General features: G+C 36.8%; 1 protein-coding gene and 1 gene segment (V, D, J or C); both read left to right on the top strand.

Annotated features, from left to right (window-relative positions):
* The first annotated feature begins 1,870 nt into the window (after positions 1-1,870).
* Positions 1,871-4,091, top strand: LOC127509620 (uncharacterized). The gene is made up of 2 exons (XM_051888518.1): positions 1,871-3,893; positions 4,001-4,091. The coding sequence occupies exon 1, from the start codon at positions 2,046-2,048 to the stop codon at positions 3,543-3,545; it is 1,500 nt and encodes a 499-aa protein (XP_051744478.1). The 5' UTR covers positions 1,871-2,045; the 3' UTR covers positions 3,546-3,893; positions 4,001-4,091.
* A 914-nt stretch (positions 4,092-5,005) lies between these two features.
* Positions 5,006-17,143, top strand: LOC127507493 (Ig mu chain C region membrane-bound form-like). The segment is given in 7 exon segments: positions 5,006-5,054; positions 11,199-11,258; positions 11,924-11,986; positions 14,414-14,740; positions 15,369-15,674; positions 16,684-16,838; positions 16,982-17,143. Coding segments are annotated over 7 exon segments (972 nt in total).
* Positions 17,144-18,348: the final 1,205 nt, after the last annotated feature.

Genomic DNA, 18,348 nt, shown 5'->3' with positions numbered 1-18,348 from the left:
TGCCTGGAAGTTTCTATTATGCCTAGAAATATATTGATTAGTGGTTTCAGATTTAATTTCGGTTGGAACTAAACTTTCCAGAACAGTGGGCCTTCAGGAGCAGGATTGGTCACCCTTGCACTAACGTTAGTTCATGCATAGTTAAAATGGTTACCTTAATGCTGAAACTCCGGCTTCAGCGGATGTGCTGGCCCCGTTCCCCCGACTATAACAATGAAAACATTATTATAAACATTGAAAACATACTATACAATGCCATGAAACAGAATGTACTTATTTTACCTACCTGTAATGAAACCTGCGGAGTGTGCTGCATGGCGTACATGCGTGTCGTCTCTAATCAAGAAGTGAAGGAGAGACTGGCACGTGCTTCCCAGAAATTAAACCACACCCCACTCCATGACGAATTTACAGCTATTTTAGCTCCAAATAACATTTTTTTTTTTTTTTTTTTTTTTTTTTTTTTTTTTTTTTTATATAACTGTGAAGAAAATAAAATAAACTTTTTTGTTGTCATCTTTAACTTTGTTTGATTTAAATTTTATTTAACTTTCATGCAACACAAACACCTGCAGACTTTTATAATTTTCAAACTTATGTTTTACCCACTGGTCAAAAATGTCCCGTGGCCATGATTTACATGAGCCACAACTAGTAAATGAATAAAACTCTTCAAATATTAAATGTACCAAATGTGATTGTTCATATGCTCTGGTGATATGACAAATTACAGGAAAACAACTGGGCCCTGCACATTTTGTGCTTGGGCCCTAAAAAGACTAAAGACTAAATGATTTTGTATACATAACTATAAAAGCTTCATTAAATGCACTTATTAAAAAAAAAAAAAAAAAATCCTTCAAAAGCTTGTTGCGCTAAAAATTGTCTCGTGACATTAAAATTTGGCAGATTAAAATATATTTTTACATTCAAAGGAGTACTACAATAATGACATTTTGGCCAACCATTCTTCAGAGTTTAGTTCTCTTAACCCTCAACCAACATTCATCAACTAGTTAGAAGTAGAGATAAACCTGACAACCTTGTCCTAGACTTAAAATTTAGTCACAAAGTAACTAGTTGAATTAAATGTATTAATAAACATCATCTAAAAAGTAGTGACCACACACAGGTTTAATAAGCTTTAGGTTCAATACATAAAATGACAAAACTGACAGTTAATGTTATATTGTTTCCCCCACTACAGAAAGTTCTCTACAGTCAACAGCACTCACTCAACGACAGTAGCCACAGTTCACACTGTCAAAAACAAGGTATGTGCTCATATATATTCATTGACTTTAATGCATTAAGCCATTGGTTCTCAATTCCGATCTTGGGGACCCACAAAATTACACATTATGGATGTCTCTCTCATCTATCGTGCTGTTTAGAGCTTCTATTATATGAGTTGAATCATATGTACTAATGAACACATCCAAAATGTGCAATGCAAGGGGCTTCCAGGACTGGAGTTGAGAACCACTGCATTTAGCAGGTTAGTACAATGTACTTTGTTTTGTTAATGTCTCAGCACCATGGCTGGCAAAAAACAATCGTACTGGACATTGCGAAGAAAAGCCAAAGAGAAGGTGGACAAACAACTGCAGTCAATGCAAGCAGTATCATCACCATCCTGGAGGGAGGAGTATGGTAGCATGCAAAGTGACACAAGCAGCACCGCTGATGATGACGATGTCGAATTTATGGATTGTCTGTCCCAAATCGATGAGCCTGAATGCGTCACCATGGCACATGCTTCATACAGTAGTGAATCTAACACAGACTCAGATACAGAGTCTGAACTGCATCCAAGTTCCCTGGATGATGACTTGGCAACCTGGGCAACAGAACATAAAATAACACATGTGGCATTAAATTCATTACTCAATATCCTCCGTGAGCATGATTTGAATCTGCCAAAAGATGCCAGGACACTATTAGGAACAGTGCGTTCCAACAGATCTGAAATACAGAACAAGGCTGGTGGCCAGTACTATCATTTTGGCCTACTTCAATCTATTTCAGGGGTACTCTACAAGAACATGGACATTCTGAGAAACATGAGCAATTTGGAGCTCCAAGTGAACATTGATGGTCTGCCTCTCTATAAGAGTTCAGCAACTCAATTCTGGCCTATTCTCGGAACTGTTCAAAACTTGGTGCAGGAGGAACCAGTGACAATAGGTTTATTTTGTGGTGCTGGTAAACCTAGCTCACTGGATGAGTATCTCCAAGACTTCATCTGTGAAATAAAAGAATTGGGTAAGGGTTTTGAATTTGAGGGAGTTAAGTTAACACTAAAGATTACCTCGATGGTTTGTGACGCACCTGCACGTGCATTTCTAAAAAAGGTCAAAGGACACACAGGCTACCATGGATGCGAAAAGTGCATTCAGGATGGCGTTTACATGGAGAATAGAATGACCTTCCTGAAGAATAGAATGACCTTAAGAAATGATGAGAGTTTCCGAAATAAAACCGATTCGGATCACCACCATGGCACCTCACCTCTGGAAGAAACCTCACTGGACATGATCTCTGGATTTCCCCTTGATTACATGCACCTTGTGTGCCTTGGAGTCATGAGGCGGCTGCTCCTCTTGTTGCTTCGGCTAGGTCCTCTCATGTGCAGGCTGTCAGGATTCCAAGTCTCTGTGCTGACAGAAAGGTTGGTTGGTGCCCAGAAAAATGTGCCCATGGAATTTGCACGCAAACCAAGGGCACTGAGGGAAATAGATCGATGGAAGGCGACTGAATTTAGACAATTTTTATTGTACACAGGCCCGGTTATGCTAAAAGATCTACTCACCACAGAGGTGTACAAAAACTTTCTGCTGTTTTTTGTTGGAATTTTCATCTTGAGCAATAACAGCCTAATTGGAGATCACATTGACTATGCCAATGATATTCTGCGACTATTTGTCACACACTTTGGACAGCTATACGGCCCCAAATTCCTGTCCTACAATGTTCACTGTCTTGTACATCTTGCAGAAGATGCAAAGCACCACGGCGTCCTCAACAACTTCAGCGCTTTCAAGTACGAGGACCACCTGCACAAGCTGAAGAGACTCCTGCGGAAACCTACATGTCCACTGAGTCAGATTGTAAGAAGGTTCTCTGAAATGCAAAGGTGCAGCAAAGAAAAAGAGAAAAACAACCCACAGCTGCTCAGAAAACTACATACAGCTGGCCCTCTACCCGAATCTTTTCAAGGAGCTTCACAGTACAAAGAAAAAAAAACATGCTCTTACACTCTGAAACTGGACCAGGCTAACAGTTTTGTTTACATTGGCGGTAAAGTTTCAAAACTGCAAAATATAATTTCAGTGAGGGATGAAATTTATGTGGCCTACAGTACCTTCAACAATCATGAACTTTTTTTTGACTATCCCCTTCCATCCTCGGCACTTGGTGTTCATCGAGTTGATGACCTCTCAAGAACAACTAATTTCTGCAAGCTGGAGAATATTGAGGGGAAAGCTTTCTTAGTTCCTTACGACCGTTATTTTGTTTCAGTTCCTCTTTTACACACACAATAATTATTCTTTTTACTTTTGAATATATGTGCTTTTTGTTTTGTTACATGTGTTTAGAATCATGCATATGAACAACTGAAATTTAATGAATGTCGTTAAACATTATGGGGCTCTAGGTTGTTGCAGCTTAACAAACAAAAAACAACAACCAAAAAAACATGTACCTGATAGTGGAGTTTGTGGGAGAAGGGACAACTGGACCTGTAGCAAAGTCCTGGTACTCAGATGGCCAATCGTGGTGGCCTCCATTCAAAGACTTGGACCGGTTGCTGAAGAGTGTCAGGATGATGGAGGCACCATAGCCAGATAAAGGGTGGACCAAACATCAGGCCAGAATTCTGCACGAGTCAGGTAAGTTAAACTACACTGTAAATAAACATTATTAAAACATCACATAAAACGAGATCACTAATACATGACATCCCATGGCCTAAGTTAAGATACTTTGTTTCTTTCAGCATCTTTTGACAATATTTCCAAAAAATGGAAAAAGGCATGCTACACTTCTGACATTTCCGAATCTGAAATTCCTGGAAAAAGAATTCACAAGTAAGTTGTCAATGCTTTCTTTCAGTTGACAAACAGGGCAGTGTTATTACCCATCTAATCCTGCTTTGTAAAATAATGTAATACCCTGATTTTGCTCTCAGAAAGAAAATATACTCATCAGATGATGAGCCTCATGATACCCCCCACAAAAAGAAGAAAATTAATAGAGAAAAAGCTCCACCTGCACCAAAAGCTCCAGCACCCCCAAAACACTTCAAGACAAAAGGTAAAAATACATTGAATCTAGTTCAATAAATGAATCTAGTAAATAAATTAATCTAGTTAAATGATTGCTAGATGCAAGTGTATAACTGCTGAGATTTTTTTTTTTCCCCCAGGTCCTATTGTACGACCTTTGCTTACACCAAGTAGAGCGGGGAAATCTTTCAGCAATTGTGAGTTTAAATTTATAAAACTGATTTTTCTGATAGTTTTAAGCATTTTGTGTCATGTACAAGAATGCTCCTTACCCAGAGTAAAATGAATGTAATGCACAGGCTCTAGTGACTTGTTGCTTTACAAAAATACAAAAATTTTGCTTTTTCAAATTCACCCAATTCTATTGTTATTTTAACAGTTTGGACAGAACTAACATCATTACATTTATAACTCAAGGTTTTACATGCTAAACAAAGCATATCAAACATTTGATTGCTAATTAGAGGCAACAGCACTCTCAAGCTTTAGTAAGCCTTTGTGTAGTACAAAGAAATAGTCTCAGGTTACGCATATAACCATGGTTCCATGAGAAGGGGAACTCGCACTGCGTCCGAAGACACTTTGGGGAATGCCAAAGTGTATTTGGACGCAGTGCGAGTTCCCATTCGAAAGGGAATTTGTTTTGATGGAGGCAGACATCACACATTCACATACCAATTCTTTCAACAGCATTTGTTAATCACCACCAAAGGGCCATGGAAGAGCCACAGCAGGGCTGCTTTGAGACTCTCCCCAGCTGTCAAGGTAACTGGCTCTACATGAATACTGTAACCACATGTAAAAGTTGTAACCACACAGCATTTATGCCAACTCAAAAGTGAGGCTGACTCCATGACAGGGTGGGTCAAGTTTATGATCACAAAATAAACATAGTTAACATACAGTGCGTGCACAATCATTATGCAAGTCCAATGAGCATTTCGCTGTCCAATGATCACGCCTTAATTGTGCAATTTCTAGTATTGCATCTTTTTTATGGGCATTTAATAATTTTTGACTTTCCAGTGTGAGTTAAATCTCTGGCCACGTTCACACGGTCAGTTTTTGAGATTGACAACTGCATTTACTTTCAGGTGTGAGTCTCGAAATGTCCTGTTCACACAGCAACTCTGGAACACTGTCTGTATAAACATGCAGCGAGAGTCAAGCCCTTCTCTTACTAGTAACCATAATGACAGTGACCAACGTAATATTAAAGATGGCAACGTCCATATAACTGAAAAGTCTTATTACTTTTGACATGACAAGATACCATTTGAACCGCAAGTTCATCCATCAAAAATTCATTAACCAACAGCAGCACGTAAACACACACTAGCCGGAGACTGTCACGTCCTTTGCGGCGTCTCGCACATGACACAGCATCTGAATTTGGAAAAGAAACACAAAAAGTAAGCTGCTCCGATGGAGAACAGTGACTGGATCTAACACCTTCAGGTGACACACAGCACATATCTCTGTCGCTGTAAGTTACTGAAAGTGAAACTACACACAAAACACCTTAAGCCCGGGACACACTGCACGATTTTTGGCTGTCCCAGATGAAAGATTGCCATCGTGAAACAATCGTGGCGATTTCTGTGATCGTGGCTCTTAATCGGTGGTCCTATGTCGTACAGTGAGAGAGGTTCAAAGACGGCCTTTTTTCCGGTCTTACGACCAAAGATAGCCTACGATAGTTTTCTGACAGCCAATAAAAATGGGACATGAAATCAACGCGACATGGCGCTAAAACTTAAAACTGCTTACCTCAAGCTCTTTTTCATTCTTTCGCCGCTTCCTTTTTATTTTCAGCACATAAAAACTACAACTGCCAAAGTGTGATTCAACATGGTGTTTTGTTTACCACTAGCGCATGCTGATGACGTTTTATTCTTCTATAGAAACTTGCATCGTAGCCTATGCGTCAACAGGTGTCTTCATTGTACAGTCTACATGCATGTCGTACCCAAGTTTAATAGATCCGTGTCGCACAGTGTGATTTGTAATGATCTTATAGGATTGCTAAAATCGTGCAGTGTATCCCAGGCTTTAGAAGAGCGTCTCTCTCGCACTGTATGACGTGACAGACAACTAGTTGTCCAAAACGGTTCCGTTCACACAGCACAGATTTTCTGAGAATGCGGTTGTGAGTCCTGAAAATTTACGGGTGAGTTCAGTTATAGCATGCGGTTGTCACTCCCGTAAATAACCGTACTGTGTGTGAACGTAACCGAATTAAGGACTCAAATACAGGACTGACAACTGTATTCTTCTGCTGTGAGAGCATGGCCTCTTTTTTTGGCAAATTTTACTTGTAAAAAAAAACCTGCTTAATAATAATGCACACCTGAATATAAGGTGTTTTTCCAGCCTTCATTAACAATTATATATCACTTATAAATGATTATATACAAATTAAAAGTAGTTAAGACTGATGTGGATTGGATTGGTAAAATGTGCTTGAAATAAAGATATGATCAGAATATCAACTTGTATAAAAATTACGCACGCACTGTAGATGTTTAGTCATGCGCTTATATTCTGCCTGATGTTAGAAAGTTGCAGGCCTCTATAATGAATGGACCTTCATTAAACCAGCCAATAAAAATGAAAATGTCATGTAAAATTACTTTAGTACATACAACCTTTACCAATTCCATCACTCTCAGCTCCAGATGTACCAGTGAGCTTCTCCCAGGCAGACGAGCAAGATGAACATCAACCTAACATTCAAGGTAAAAGAGCATTAATGAGTGTATGGAGGAAATAAAAAACACATTAACTGCAAATGAGTCAAAGCCTAACACAAAGTAATACAACATTTTTTTCCGGTATAATTAATTAGAGAACACATTCTCTGTCCCGAGACCGTCAAGACCCAAGACCGTCTACACACCAAGGAAGAATGCAGAGTAAGTAAAAAAAAAAAAGAAGAAGAAGAAGAAAAAAAAGTCAATTTTAGCCATTACTGAGGTATAACTTAAGAGCCTTTGTGTACCACTGTCATGGTAGCAAATGCAACTTACCAACTTCACCTTCCTCAGCTCCAGTTGTACCAGTGAGCTTCTCCCAGGCAGATGAGCCCCAAGATGCTTGGGGTGAACACACACCTAACATTCAAGGTAAAAAAGCATTAATTAGCATTTGGAAAAAGAAATCAGAAGGACAATCACTGCACACAAAAGAAAGCCTCGCATTAGCTAATTCAACATTTTCTGTACAATCCATTAGATAATGCATTTTCTGTCCTGAGACCTTCAGGTTCCAAGCAAGGAAGAACACCACGTAAGTTATGAGTCTCACTTTTGGTAAATACTGTAGCATTTCATCTAGTACAATATAAAATGTGTTTGTTAGTTTAAAGCAAGACTACAAAACTAAATAAGCTAAGATACAAAGCAAGAGAGCACAATTCAGTTGCAGCAGTTGAACAAGTTGCAAAAGTAAGCTCATCTAAGAGAGAGCTTCTCTCACGCAGGCCACCAGCGGGATCCTTGGCATGAACACCCACCTAACATTCAAGGTAAAAGAGCATTAATTAGTGTACAGAGGAAATCACAAATCACACAAACACGTTCATTGCAAATGATTCACAGCCTAATACAAATATGGCATTTTCTCTGTATAATTAATTAGAGAACACATTCTCTCACCCGAGACCCTATCAAGACCCAAGACCGTCTACACATCAAGGAAGAATGCAGAGTAAATACAAAAAAAACAAAAAAAACAAAAAAAAAAATCAGTCATTACTGAGGTATAACTTAAGAGCCCTCGTGTACCAGTTTATGCACTGTCATGGTAGCAAATGCAACTAACTTTACCCTTAACTACCTTTCTCATGCAATCTCCCTGAGAGACGTAATCAAAAAGGGAAGTCGTCTTTCACCAGGGCCGTCGCTAGGACTAATTTAATGATTTAATGATAGATGAGATCGCACTGTCAGAGACTTTAGGAATATTCAAACATAATTTATAAACATAAAATCATGATATTAGAGTTTTAAAATCAAACATTTTAAAAAGAGATAATCTGTGCTCTTTTTTTTTTTTTTTTTTTTCGTGAGTCCGCTATGTTAGCGATTATAATGTTACTTAGCTTGTTTGCTAGCTTGTTTACCATAGCTTGTTGGATACTAAGTCACCCACACCAACTACAACTAACATTGTGATAAGCATATGTGTGAACTGTAATAAGGCTAATAGATTTACTGTTGTGTGTTGGGTTTTGCTCAATGTGTATTCATCGTATTTTGGTGAATTGGTTGTAAACGACTTCAAAAATATTGCAATAAATAAATGGTTTTGAAGAAGAATATTTTGGTCTGTTTTTTCATTGAACCAAAGAGAAAAATTGAGCATAATGGTACAGTCTCCATGCTACAATAATAATAATAGTAAAGTTTTCGTTATAAGTAAAATTTTATTAAAATTTTGGCTGTATTATTTGTGTCCCCTTCAAAAATTGCTCTTGAGAAATTTTATGTTTATTGTACCCCCCCAACTGTACCCAATCCCCTGCACGTGAGTGATTTCAGCCTATCCTAGAATACCTCCAGTAGTTGCGCGCAACAGCACTCAATCTCACAACAATTACAAAAAAAAATATATATACAAAGAGAGCGAGATAATAATAATAATAAGAATAATAATAATAATAATAATAATAATAATAATAATAACGCAGTCAGAGCTGTACAGTCCTCTGAGAGACAATGACAAATAAAAAGAGTCAAACAAGTCTTCTTTATTTTTGGAACAGAAAGAAAGGTAACTTTTAGCTGTTCTGAAAATTTGGTGAAAAGTACGGGAGTAAAACGAACGTTTACCTGCTTAAATTAAACGATTATTATGGTCTCATTTTTCCACTGTGGGGTTTATAACGACCGCTCTTTGGAATGTAATACAAAAGCATCAGTAGTTGCCTTGGTAACACAACGGTTTACTGGTGATATGAGATGTAAATAACGACCGCGTTATGGAGGATGATCATCAGATACTTCTTTTTAAATTATTAATTTGCGTTTATGGAGCTTAAATCACAAATCACATATCGCGTCCAAAAACACGTGGAAAGCGCGGCTGTGCCGCTTTTTCCTCCTTTTTCCGCTTTTTTCCCCGCTTTTTCCTCCCGTGGCGTATGTCGTTGCTATGCAACCATGAACTGCGCTCTCCACGATGACCAAGAAGTATCAGCAAAGGATTAATAATTTCTAGCCCTTGCATTAGCTTTAATACTAGATATATTTATGGAGATGAAAAATAAAAACCCGCCCTGTACAGCTATGATCAGCTGTTCGGCTGAGCTTTCGATGTTGTTACGGAAAGGCCGAAACAACAGGGAAAACCAATCAAGGAAAACATGTGCCTAGAGCACCTTAGTGGTCATTATATAAAACACAAAGATAAAACCAAATCTCAGTCAGTGTAGGGCAGCGTTTCTCAAAGCGTGGGGAGCGCCCCACTGGTGGGGAATAGAGACATGACAAATGGGGCGCGACAAACGAGAGGAAATTTGGTCATTTTTGTGCCCATCTCTATTAACCTTTTGAGCGGTACTGTCCCACATATGGGATTTAGAACGTTCAGAGACGTCACTTAACTGCCAGATTCAAACTGTGCTTTCGCGCTTTGGCTGGCGCAGAGCCAGAGACGGACACGCTCAGCAGCGCTTGTCATTTATCACAGCTATGCAGTGTTTTCAACAACATAATATTTATTTTAGGTTTCGGACATTTAAATATACATAAGTACTAGTAAAACAATACATTTAGAGTTTGTAAAGTACACACTGATGTCTATGGCAGCAGCGATAACAATCAATTCAAAAATAATTTACCGACGTCTTTTATTCATATCAGATACACAAGTAGCCTAACAATAAAGTTTACTTTTCTCCCAGATAACCGGCCACTTACTTACATGAATTTCGAGAGAAATTGATGAATTCACGTGCTGTAAATCTGACTGACAGGACTCAGACCTGCTGCGCAAACAAACATGGCGGCGCCCATCTCGCGTTATAGATCAAGATCATTTATTAACGTTTTTAAACGACAAAACACACTCACACATATTTGAGAATCGGAATATCAGATAGTTGATGACATGGTAAGCAAGTTTGTGAATATTTTGAATAAAAAAGAAGAAACGAAATAAAAGCGTTACATCTGTCATACAGTGTTATTGTGGCTGCAGTGTGTGACAAGCATGACGCGTCGCCATGGAAACAATAAGGGGAAACATTCTAAATGGTCGCGTAAAAAAACTCAGAATATTAATTTATAATTTGTATATAATAAATTATAATGCAAAGTGATAATACAATTGCACTTTTATTTTCTCTATTTAAAAGTTTTTAATGCTGTTATTTGATGTTATGTTTTTAAAATGTGATGTTAATAAAATACATTTTAACAGTTAAACTTAAAGCCTAGTGTATTAACATTCTTTTGGGACGATTGGGGACAGGTGGGGCTCGGAACCATTCCCTACCTCCAAAGTGGGGAATGGGAGAAATAGTTTGAGAAACACTGGTGTAGGGCAAGGCAAGAAACCTCTGTTGAATGTGAAAGTTTCTTTCCTCAGACCATTTACCTCATGAACAGTTCAATGCTCCCACTGGGCAATAAACATGTGCAATAGAAAACACTACTTCTATTTATTTATAGCTCACTATACCTCTTATTTACATTCCCTTACATTTATAACATACCTGTACATATTGTCTATTTTGTGTGTATACATATATATATATATATATATATATTTTTTTTTTTTTTTTTTTTTTTTTTCACTTATTCTATTTTTATTATCTGTGTCTTGTCACTGTAAGCTTCCGTCATCAAAACAAATTCCTCATTCTTGGCAATAAAGCTCATTCTGATTCTGATTAATTCTATGCAGAGCTCTCTGGGCCCCAGCTCATCTCAGATGGTCCAAAAGACAGTGGAAATGTGAGCTGTGGTCAGATCTCTTGCACATAAACGCTGCACTTTAGTGACAGTAGGCCTACGCGATCTGACTGCTCCGAGTGATAGTGAATAGGCAGTTACGCTAAGCTTGTACATGCTAGAAACACTGCATACCGTTACTTACGTAAGTCATTAAAACGTCACACACATAGCGAACTTTAAACTTAAAAGGAGAGAATTCACAACATATACCTTAGAGTCTTCGTAGCGAGACAACTTAAGAGACAACTTTATCGGGAAATCCAGCCCTGCTCCGGAGCAGGTTAGCCGTGTAGCATACCTTCTTGAGCCCGAAAAAACAGAGTTTGCTCAAACTAATCTTAAACGTATATAGCGGCTTCATGCAACAGGCCATAATCCTAACAATTTTAGCAAGCCACAGAATGATATGCTGCCAAGTGTCTCAGCCTAAAGCCTATTTCATAATTTATTTTCAGAGTCCTCGTGTTTTGGATAGTAGGGACTAATGGAATATTATAGAGCTAAATGTACTCCAAATCATATTTCTGACCTTCACTTGAGGACAGTTGAGAACTGGCGAGATAAGATTTCACTGCATCCATTTATTCTGACCAAAAGGTAAAATAACAAATGGTTGAAGTTATTTTGATCACATGAACATTGCTTTCGTATGGGTTTTTGGTCAGTAACTCAAAGGCACCAGTCACTGTGTATACTTCGACTACTGGGGGAAAGGAACCAAAGTCACTGTTTCCTCAGGTAAGAAATTGCTGATACTTTCTGTTAATTTATTTTTATTTATTTTTGAAGATCAGGTAATCTTGTCACAAAATAACATGCAGACGTAGGCTATTTACAATTTTACCTTGGTTAACAGTAGGAAAATGCGTCGGTAACCGTAAAAAATAAGGCGTAAACACTCAAATTACAGAAAGAGCCAACTAACGTATCAAACTGTCGCTTTGGGAACGTCGATCTAGACAAAGCATAGCCTATAGCCTGTGTAAATGTATTATTGTGGTTATGGTATGGCTCTTATCGTAAACTTTCCGGCTGTGACGGTGCCTTTGACTACTGGGGAAAGGGAACCGCGGTGACTGTAACATCAGGTAAGAAGTTAGATTCGTTACTAAATTATTCGTTATTGTTTTATTAACATATTAACTAATAAAGCATATTAATTTTTATTAACTTATTAACAACACTTTTTAGTCATAGAATAAATATCATGGATAATGTGGCAATAAATTAATAAATCAGGCTGCAGCTATAGGTTCGCTTATATTAGTGGGGAAAAAAAATTTTTGTGCACTGAAGAAATTAAAAGCATCACTGTGCGATCGCTTTGACTACTGGGGGAAAGGCACGTCGGTCACAGTGACATCTGGTAAGATGTTAAATTTAATCTAATCTACTCTATAACGTTGGCACGTTTTAAATGTAATAGTATAGCTAAATGTAAAATTACAGACCGCTGGTCCGTTTTGCAAAAATAAACATTAGATTGAAATAAAATGATAAATAGTCGAATCTATGGTTAGAATAAACGACTTGTTAAGAGGTTACATATAGGCTAGTTGGTATTTTTGTACAATATCCCCGGGTAAAGTGTCAGTGTGACGATGCTTTTGACTACTGGGGAAAAGGAACCATGGTCACTGTCTCGTCAGGTAAGAAAAATACAAACCTACCAAATCAAAATCTGATTTAAGTACGATAAATGTGTGCGAAGTTAATTTGTCGAAAAACTGTTTTTACATTAAAGCAACATTTCAATGGCGATTTTCTTGTTCTGCGATTAGAGCAATTAAAGTCAGAACATCGGTCTTAAGTGTTTTGTTAGAAACGCAATTAATTCACATTAATTATGAACAACTACAATTCTAAATAATTAGATTTGTGCATTCAAATAAAACAAGAAATCGGCTACAGGTCGTTCAGCAGACTCTGATCGCTGTATTTTTATACTGCTCTGTAACATTAAAAGAATATTGTGTAACTGGGCTTTCGACTACTGGGGAAGAGGCACCAAAGTCACCGTAACAAACAGTAAGATTTTATCATTATTTGCAAGGACATATGTATAAGACAAAATTTCACGTGTGTTTTATTATTTCTTTATTTTTTATTGTATATGTTTAATTGAGTTTTCTATCTTAATTTAGGCTAGCTGTTGTCAAATGTATGGTAATTTCACTAGACAATTTAAAATATCACATAATTTTATAATATTGTTTTGTTGTAAAGCTGCTATAACGAACAAAAATAAATAACAGTAGTTATTCTTAATTCTTTATTCTTATCCTTTCATTGTTCGTTCTCGAGTGTGTTGCTTTAATGAAAACAGCAACGTCTCTGGTGCGTATATCTTTCTGCACTGATACAGTCACTAATATAACGTATTATATTTTACTGATTTAGAAAGCTGTCAATGCCTGAAGAGTGCAATTTAAGATTTAAAAGGTTTTTGGCGGAAACCCAACCGCTATTTAAAAAATAATTGCAAGCACAATGGAAAAAAAAAAAAAAAAAAAAAAAAAAAAAATTTAGCAGTGCGAGGGGTGTTTGTTTGCATTGTTTATTTAGGCTATTTGTTTTTTAATGATACATTTTTCGAATTTTTTAAATATGATTTCATAGTTCACTGCAATAGCCTACCATTTCAGATTCTCAAAAGGTTGGAATATTATTTTTTTAATTTACACTCATGCGCGAAATGATTCATTTGAAAAAAAAAAAAAAAAAAAAATGATGTCATTATGCAATCATTATCCAGTGATAAATTAAAATGAGTTTAGATAAACCTTTACATATTACAGTATCTAAGAAAAACAATTCCTCTAATTCGCGGCCGAATAGTTCTTAAGAGTCTTAAGAGTCTGAACCAGCAGTTAACCAACGGGTAATCATTCTTACTTTTTGGACTCAAATTAGACCGTTCTTTAAAAAAAGTTATGACCAGTCTTAAAGAGAGAGAGAGAGAGAGAGAGAGAGAGGACTCTGATGCGAAGTAAAGATAGCCTACTCTTAGGTGTATTTCTTCTCACGTAAAATAATATAATCTCAATCAACAGTATATTTAGTTTATTTTATTTTATTCATTCATTGGACATGCAGCTGTTTATTAGTGTTACGTTGTAGGTTGTAGCCTATATATTGTCTGAGAAATATGTAATGTCTCTACAGCTGAACCATCTGCGCCGAAGTCAATCTTCGCCCTGTCTCAGTGTTCTTCTGATTCTGAGTTCCTCACCATCGGCTGCGTGTCAAGAGGTTTCTCCCCTGCAGACTCGCTTACTTTCAAATGGAAGGATCCCGCTGATAAAGAGCTGACTGATTTCGTGGAGTATCCAGCGTTTGGGAGTGACGGAGACTATACCAAAATCAGCCATCTGCGTGTGAAAAAAAGCGACTGGAATCCTCAAAAACCTTACACATGTGAAGCTTCAAATTCGAATGGCAAAAAAGAAACTAAAGCGCCAACACGTAAAGAGCAACCTAAAGTTCCAGAAGGTAAGTCACATCTCTAAAATGTTTAACATTAGGCCTATACATTTGACATTCTAGCTACTTCATGTGTCTCTATTGTAGGCCTATTGCTGTTGGGTCAAGATTATGATGATGTTTCTTTGTGGAGGCTCCTGATTGAGTAGACATTTTAGCACACTCTTATAGTTTTGTCAATGAATCTGCTGTTCTGATGAATGAACTTCTATTTCAAATTCACACAAAGATACATTCTTTTAAACTGATCCCAATTCACAGATCCAAATATACAAATTAAGTCATATATTCTTTCTTACTCACTTGTAGATAAATTCACACTGCCACTGAAGCCACCAATTGAAAGAGAACTATTTGTCAATAATAAAGTTGTCTTGCAAGCTGTTGTTTCTGGAGATGTGGAAAAGACAGTGCAAGAAGCTTCAGTGTCATGCACAGTGAATAATAAGCCTGTAAATGTCAGCAATTCTAATGACATTTCACAGTTTATAAAAATCCACAGTTTTTTATTGCCTGCAAACCCGTTTGAAAATGCTTTCCCTGTCAAAATGCTTAGACTGTCCTGATCCACTATTGTTATTCATTATTGTTTGATTCTTGTTTATTTAATGAACCTTTATCACTTCCTCTATTTCAGATGAAAAGAAACTCAATCTTACCATTTACAGACCAGATATTATCAACAAAGACAGTGTCTCTCTGGTGTGTGAGGTCACATGCCCTAAACCTCGTGCTGTCTATATCATGTGGAAGGTGGGCAATGAACCTTACATTGAGGGCAGAACCAGTGCTTCCATCCCTCAAGAGAACTCCACGTCTGTTTTCAGCATCCTAACAATCACAAAGGAAACATATGAAAAACCCCAAACCACCATCACCTGCGCAGTCAAACACGCCAACATGAAGAATACAAGCGCTCCATTACAAGTGTCAACAAGCCAAAGTAAACAATGTCCAGAATGTCCAGTTTGTAACAAAGATTATGCATGCTAACTTTTATCTATTCATTTGTGCATTTTCCAATGCTTATGCTCCCTGTTGCTCACTTGTCAGATTATGTATCTATGTTTTTTGTGCATTGTTCTGCCTCCATCACTTTACTGCATGGGTCAAACTTCAAAGCCAAATTTCACTCAAAACTATGCTTAATTTGTTATTGCATGAAAATAAATATGAACAAAAACTTAGTCACCGTAATATCATAATGTGAAAAAAAAAAAAAACAATAGTTTTCAAGAGCAAAAATTTACTCTGACCTGTGTGAGTGTGATGCTTTTGTTAAAGTTGTGCATTTATGTTTTGTCCTGTGCTTACTGTACCGCTGTTAGACTTTTCATGTCCTCTGATATAACAGTTTCATGTTCTATGTTTTAAATCCAAAATAATTTATTTTGGTTTAACATTTATGTTGTTTTACAATATTAAGCAATAAATCTTTGTGTTTGCAACTTTGCATGATTTAGTCCAGCTCTCATTATTATAATCAGAAACTTTGCATGCTTCACTTTCTGGTCCTGTTTTAACAATATTTAGATAAATGAGAATATTTTGACTCTGCACATAGTAAAGCCACTTATGGTGACCATCAAAGTCACTATTTACAATCAATAATGCATACAGATGTTTTGTTTTAAGAATGTATTATATTTTATGTGTACTTGTAATATGCTTGAGCATATTTTTATAAAATGTATGGTATAATGCAGAAACAATGAGTAACAAATAACAATGTTATATGCTTGTCTCTTCTGTGTACATATTTAGTTGTGTGTGCAAATGAATGTATGTGAGAACATGTACAGTATGCAGTACATGTGGCCGCCATGTGCTTAATTATGCACTAACTGGAAGCCTAATAAGACTCATTGGACTTTAAATTCAGGATGTGTGATGTGTACTGCACAATGTGCTTACTGTTCATATGCCCCATGTGCATGTGTTTTCTTTTCCAGGGGATCCACCTGAGCCAGAGAAGGGTTTTGCTCTGAACTGTAATAATGATGTTCTGGAGGAGGATGACTTCAGAAGTCTCTGGTCCACTGCCACTTCATTCGTCTTTCTCTTCCTTATTTCTCTGACCTACAGCGCTGTACTCAGCCTCTTCAAGGTAATCTAAATATCAATAAATAGAGCACATGACATTTAAAGATGATGATACTGTTACAGTTACATATATAACAGGTTCACTTTGAATATTTGCATTATGTAATAAAATAGGTTTTGATTATTGATATTATTGACTTTTTCCAGATGAAGCAGTGATGATTTTTAAAAAGAACTTCCGAAGACTCCAAGGTTTCTTATTCTGATGTTGATTCTACATAATTTGCCTCTATATGCACACATTTTTGAAGATATTGACAAATATGTACTCAGTGTTCACACTCATCAATAAAGTCTTATTATGTCTACTCTTTCAGGTTATCTAGAATTTATTCCTTCAAATATTTTATCTGCAATTGACATTATCTTGCAGTTTCAGTAGATGTTACAGTGATAGGTCCTTCAGGACATGGTGGAAAAAAAAGGCAAGTCACAAACTGAAATTTTGAAGTAGAAAGACTGAAATAGTATTTTCTTGAAAAACATACTCCAGTAATCTTATCTTAGTGTTATTTACAACTACAAAAAAAAAAAAAAAAAAAAAAAAAAAAACATGTATTACTTTAGTCTTCATGTGTTTGCTGCTTATCAAAAAGCATGAGGGCAAACATGTCTGTGGGTCATTGACAAAAAAAGCTTTAAAAAAGGTATTTTTTAAAAAATCTTTTCAAAACGAATGTAATGCATATTTTTGATTCATGAACAATGTGTTTAAACAAGTTTCAGTTTTTAAATACCTTAAATAAATCAATAATTGTTATTATATTTCTTAAATTAATTTTAACTGCTCATAGGACCCATTTTAGTATGCGCCGGCGGCCAAATGACACTTTAAAATCAATCAGAGCTACAGAAATATATATATATATATATATATATATATATATATATACATATACAGCAAACAAATCAAATAAATAAAGGCATATAAGGCAAATAAACGCAGCCAGATGCTGCTACTTTTTCGGTTTTCACTAATTTCTTCACTTTCTCCCAATGCGCTTGCATTTAAATCCGGCTCCCCCACCTCTTTCTATTGCTCTGTGTACCTGGCCTGTACCACTACACTCTCTATCTTCGGAGCGTGTGTCCCCCTTCCTTCTTTCACATAATTTTATGATCCTAGTCTGTCCTCCCATGTGACTGGCCACATGGTGTGCCCATCCAAATAGTTGTCATGAAGGGCAAAATTAGCTGTATAGTCCAAATCTGTAGCAGGCTGTAAACATGACTTTTTTCTGCTGTAAAGTTGGGCATTTTAACATGGAGCTCAATGAGATTCTGCTCTCTTTTGGAGCCTGTCCCTAGCGGCCAGTTGATGAATTGCAGTTTAAGTCACTTCCATATTGGATTCAAGACAAACTGGGGGAGGTTGCCGCTTGGTTGTAAATCATAGAGGTATTGCAATTTGTCGCAATGTGCATGCGTCGAACACCTGTGTACGCTTACTAGTCAAGTTAAGTATACTTTGCAAGGCTGTGCGTTCAACTGTGCAAAAAACGAAGTATAGCCTA

Source organism: Ctenopharyngodon idella, chromosome 3 (genome assembly GCF_019924925.1).
Source record: "Ctenopharyngodon idella isolate HZGC_01 chromosome 3, HZGC01, whole genome shotgun sequence".
Taxonomy (NCBI): Eukaryota; Metazoa; Chordata; class Actinopteri; order Cypriniformes; family Xenocyprididae; genus Ctenopharyngodon; species Ctenopharyngodon idella.
The sequence above is the reverse complement of the archived record's forward strand: the minus strand, read 5'-3'. Positions and strand labels throughout refer to the sequence as shown.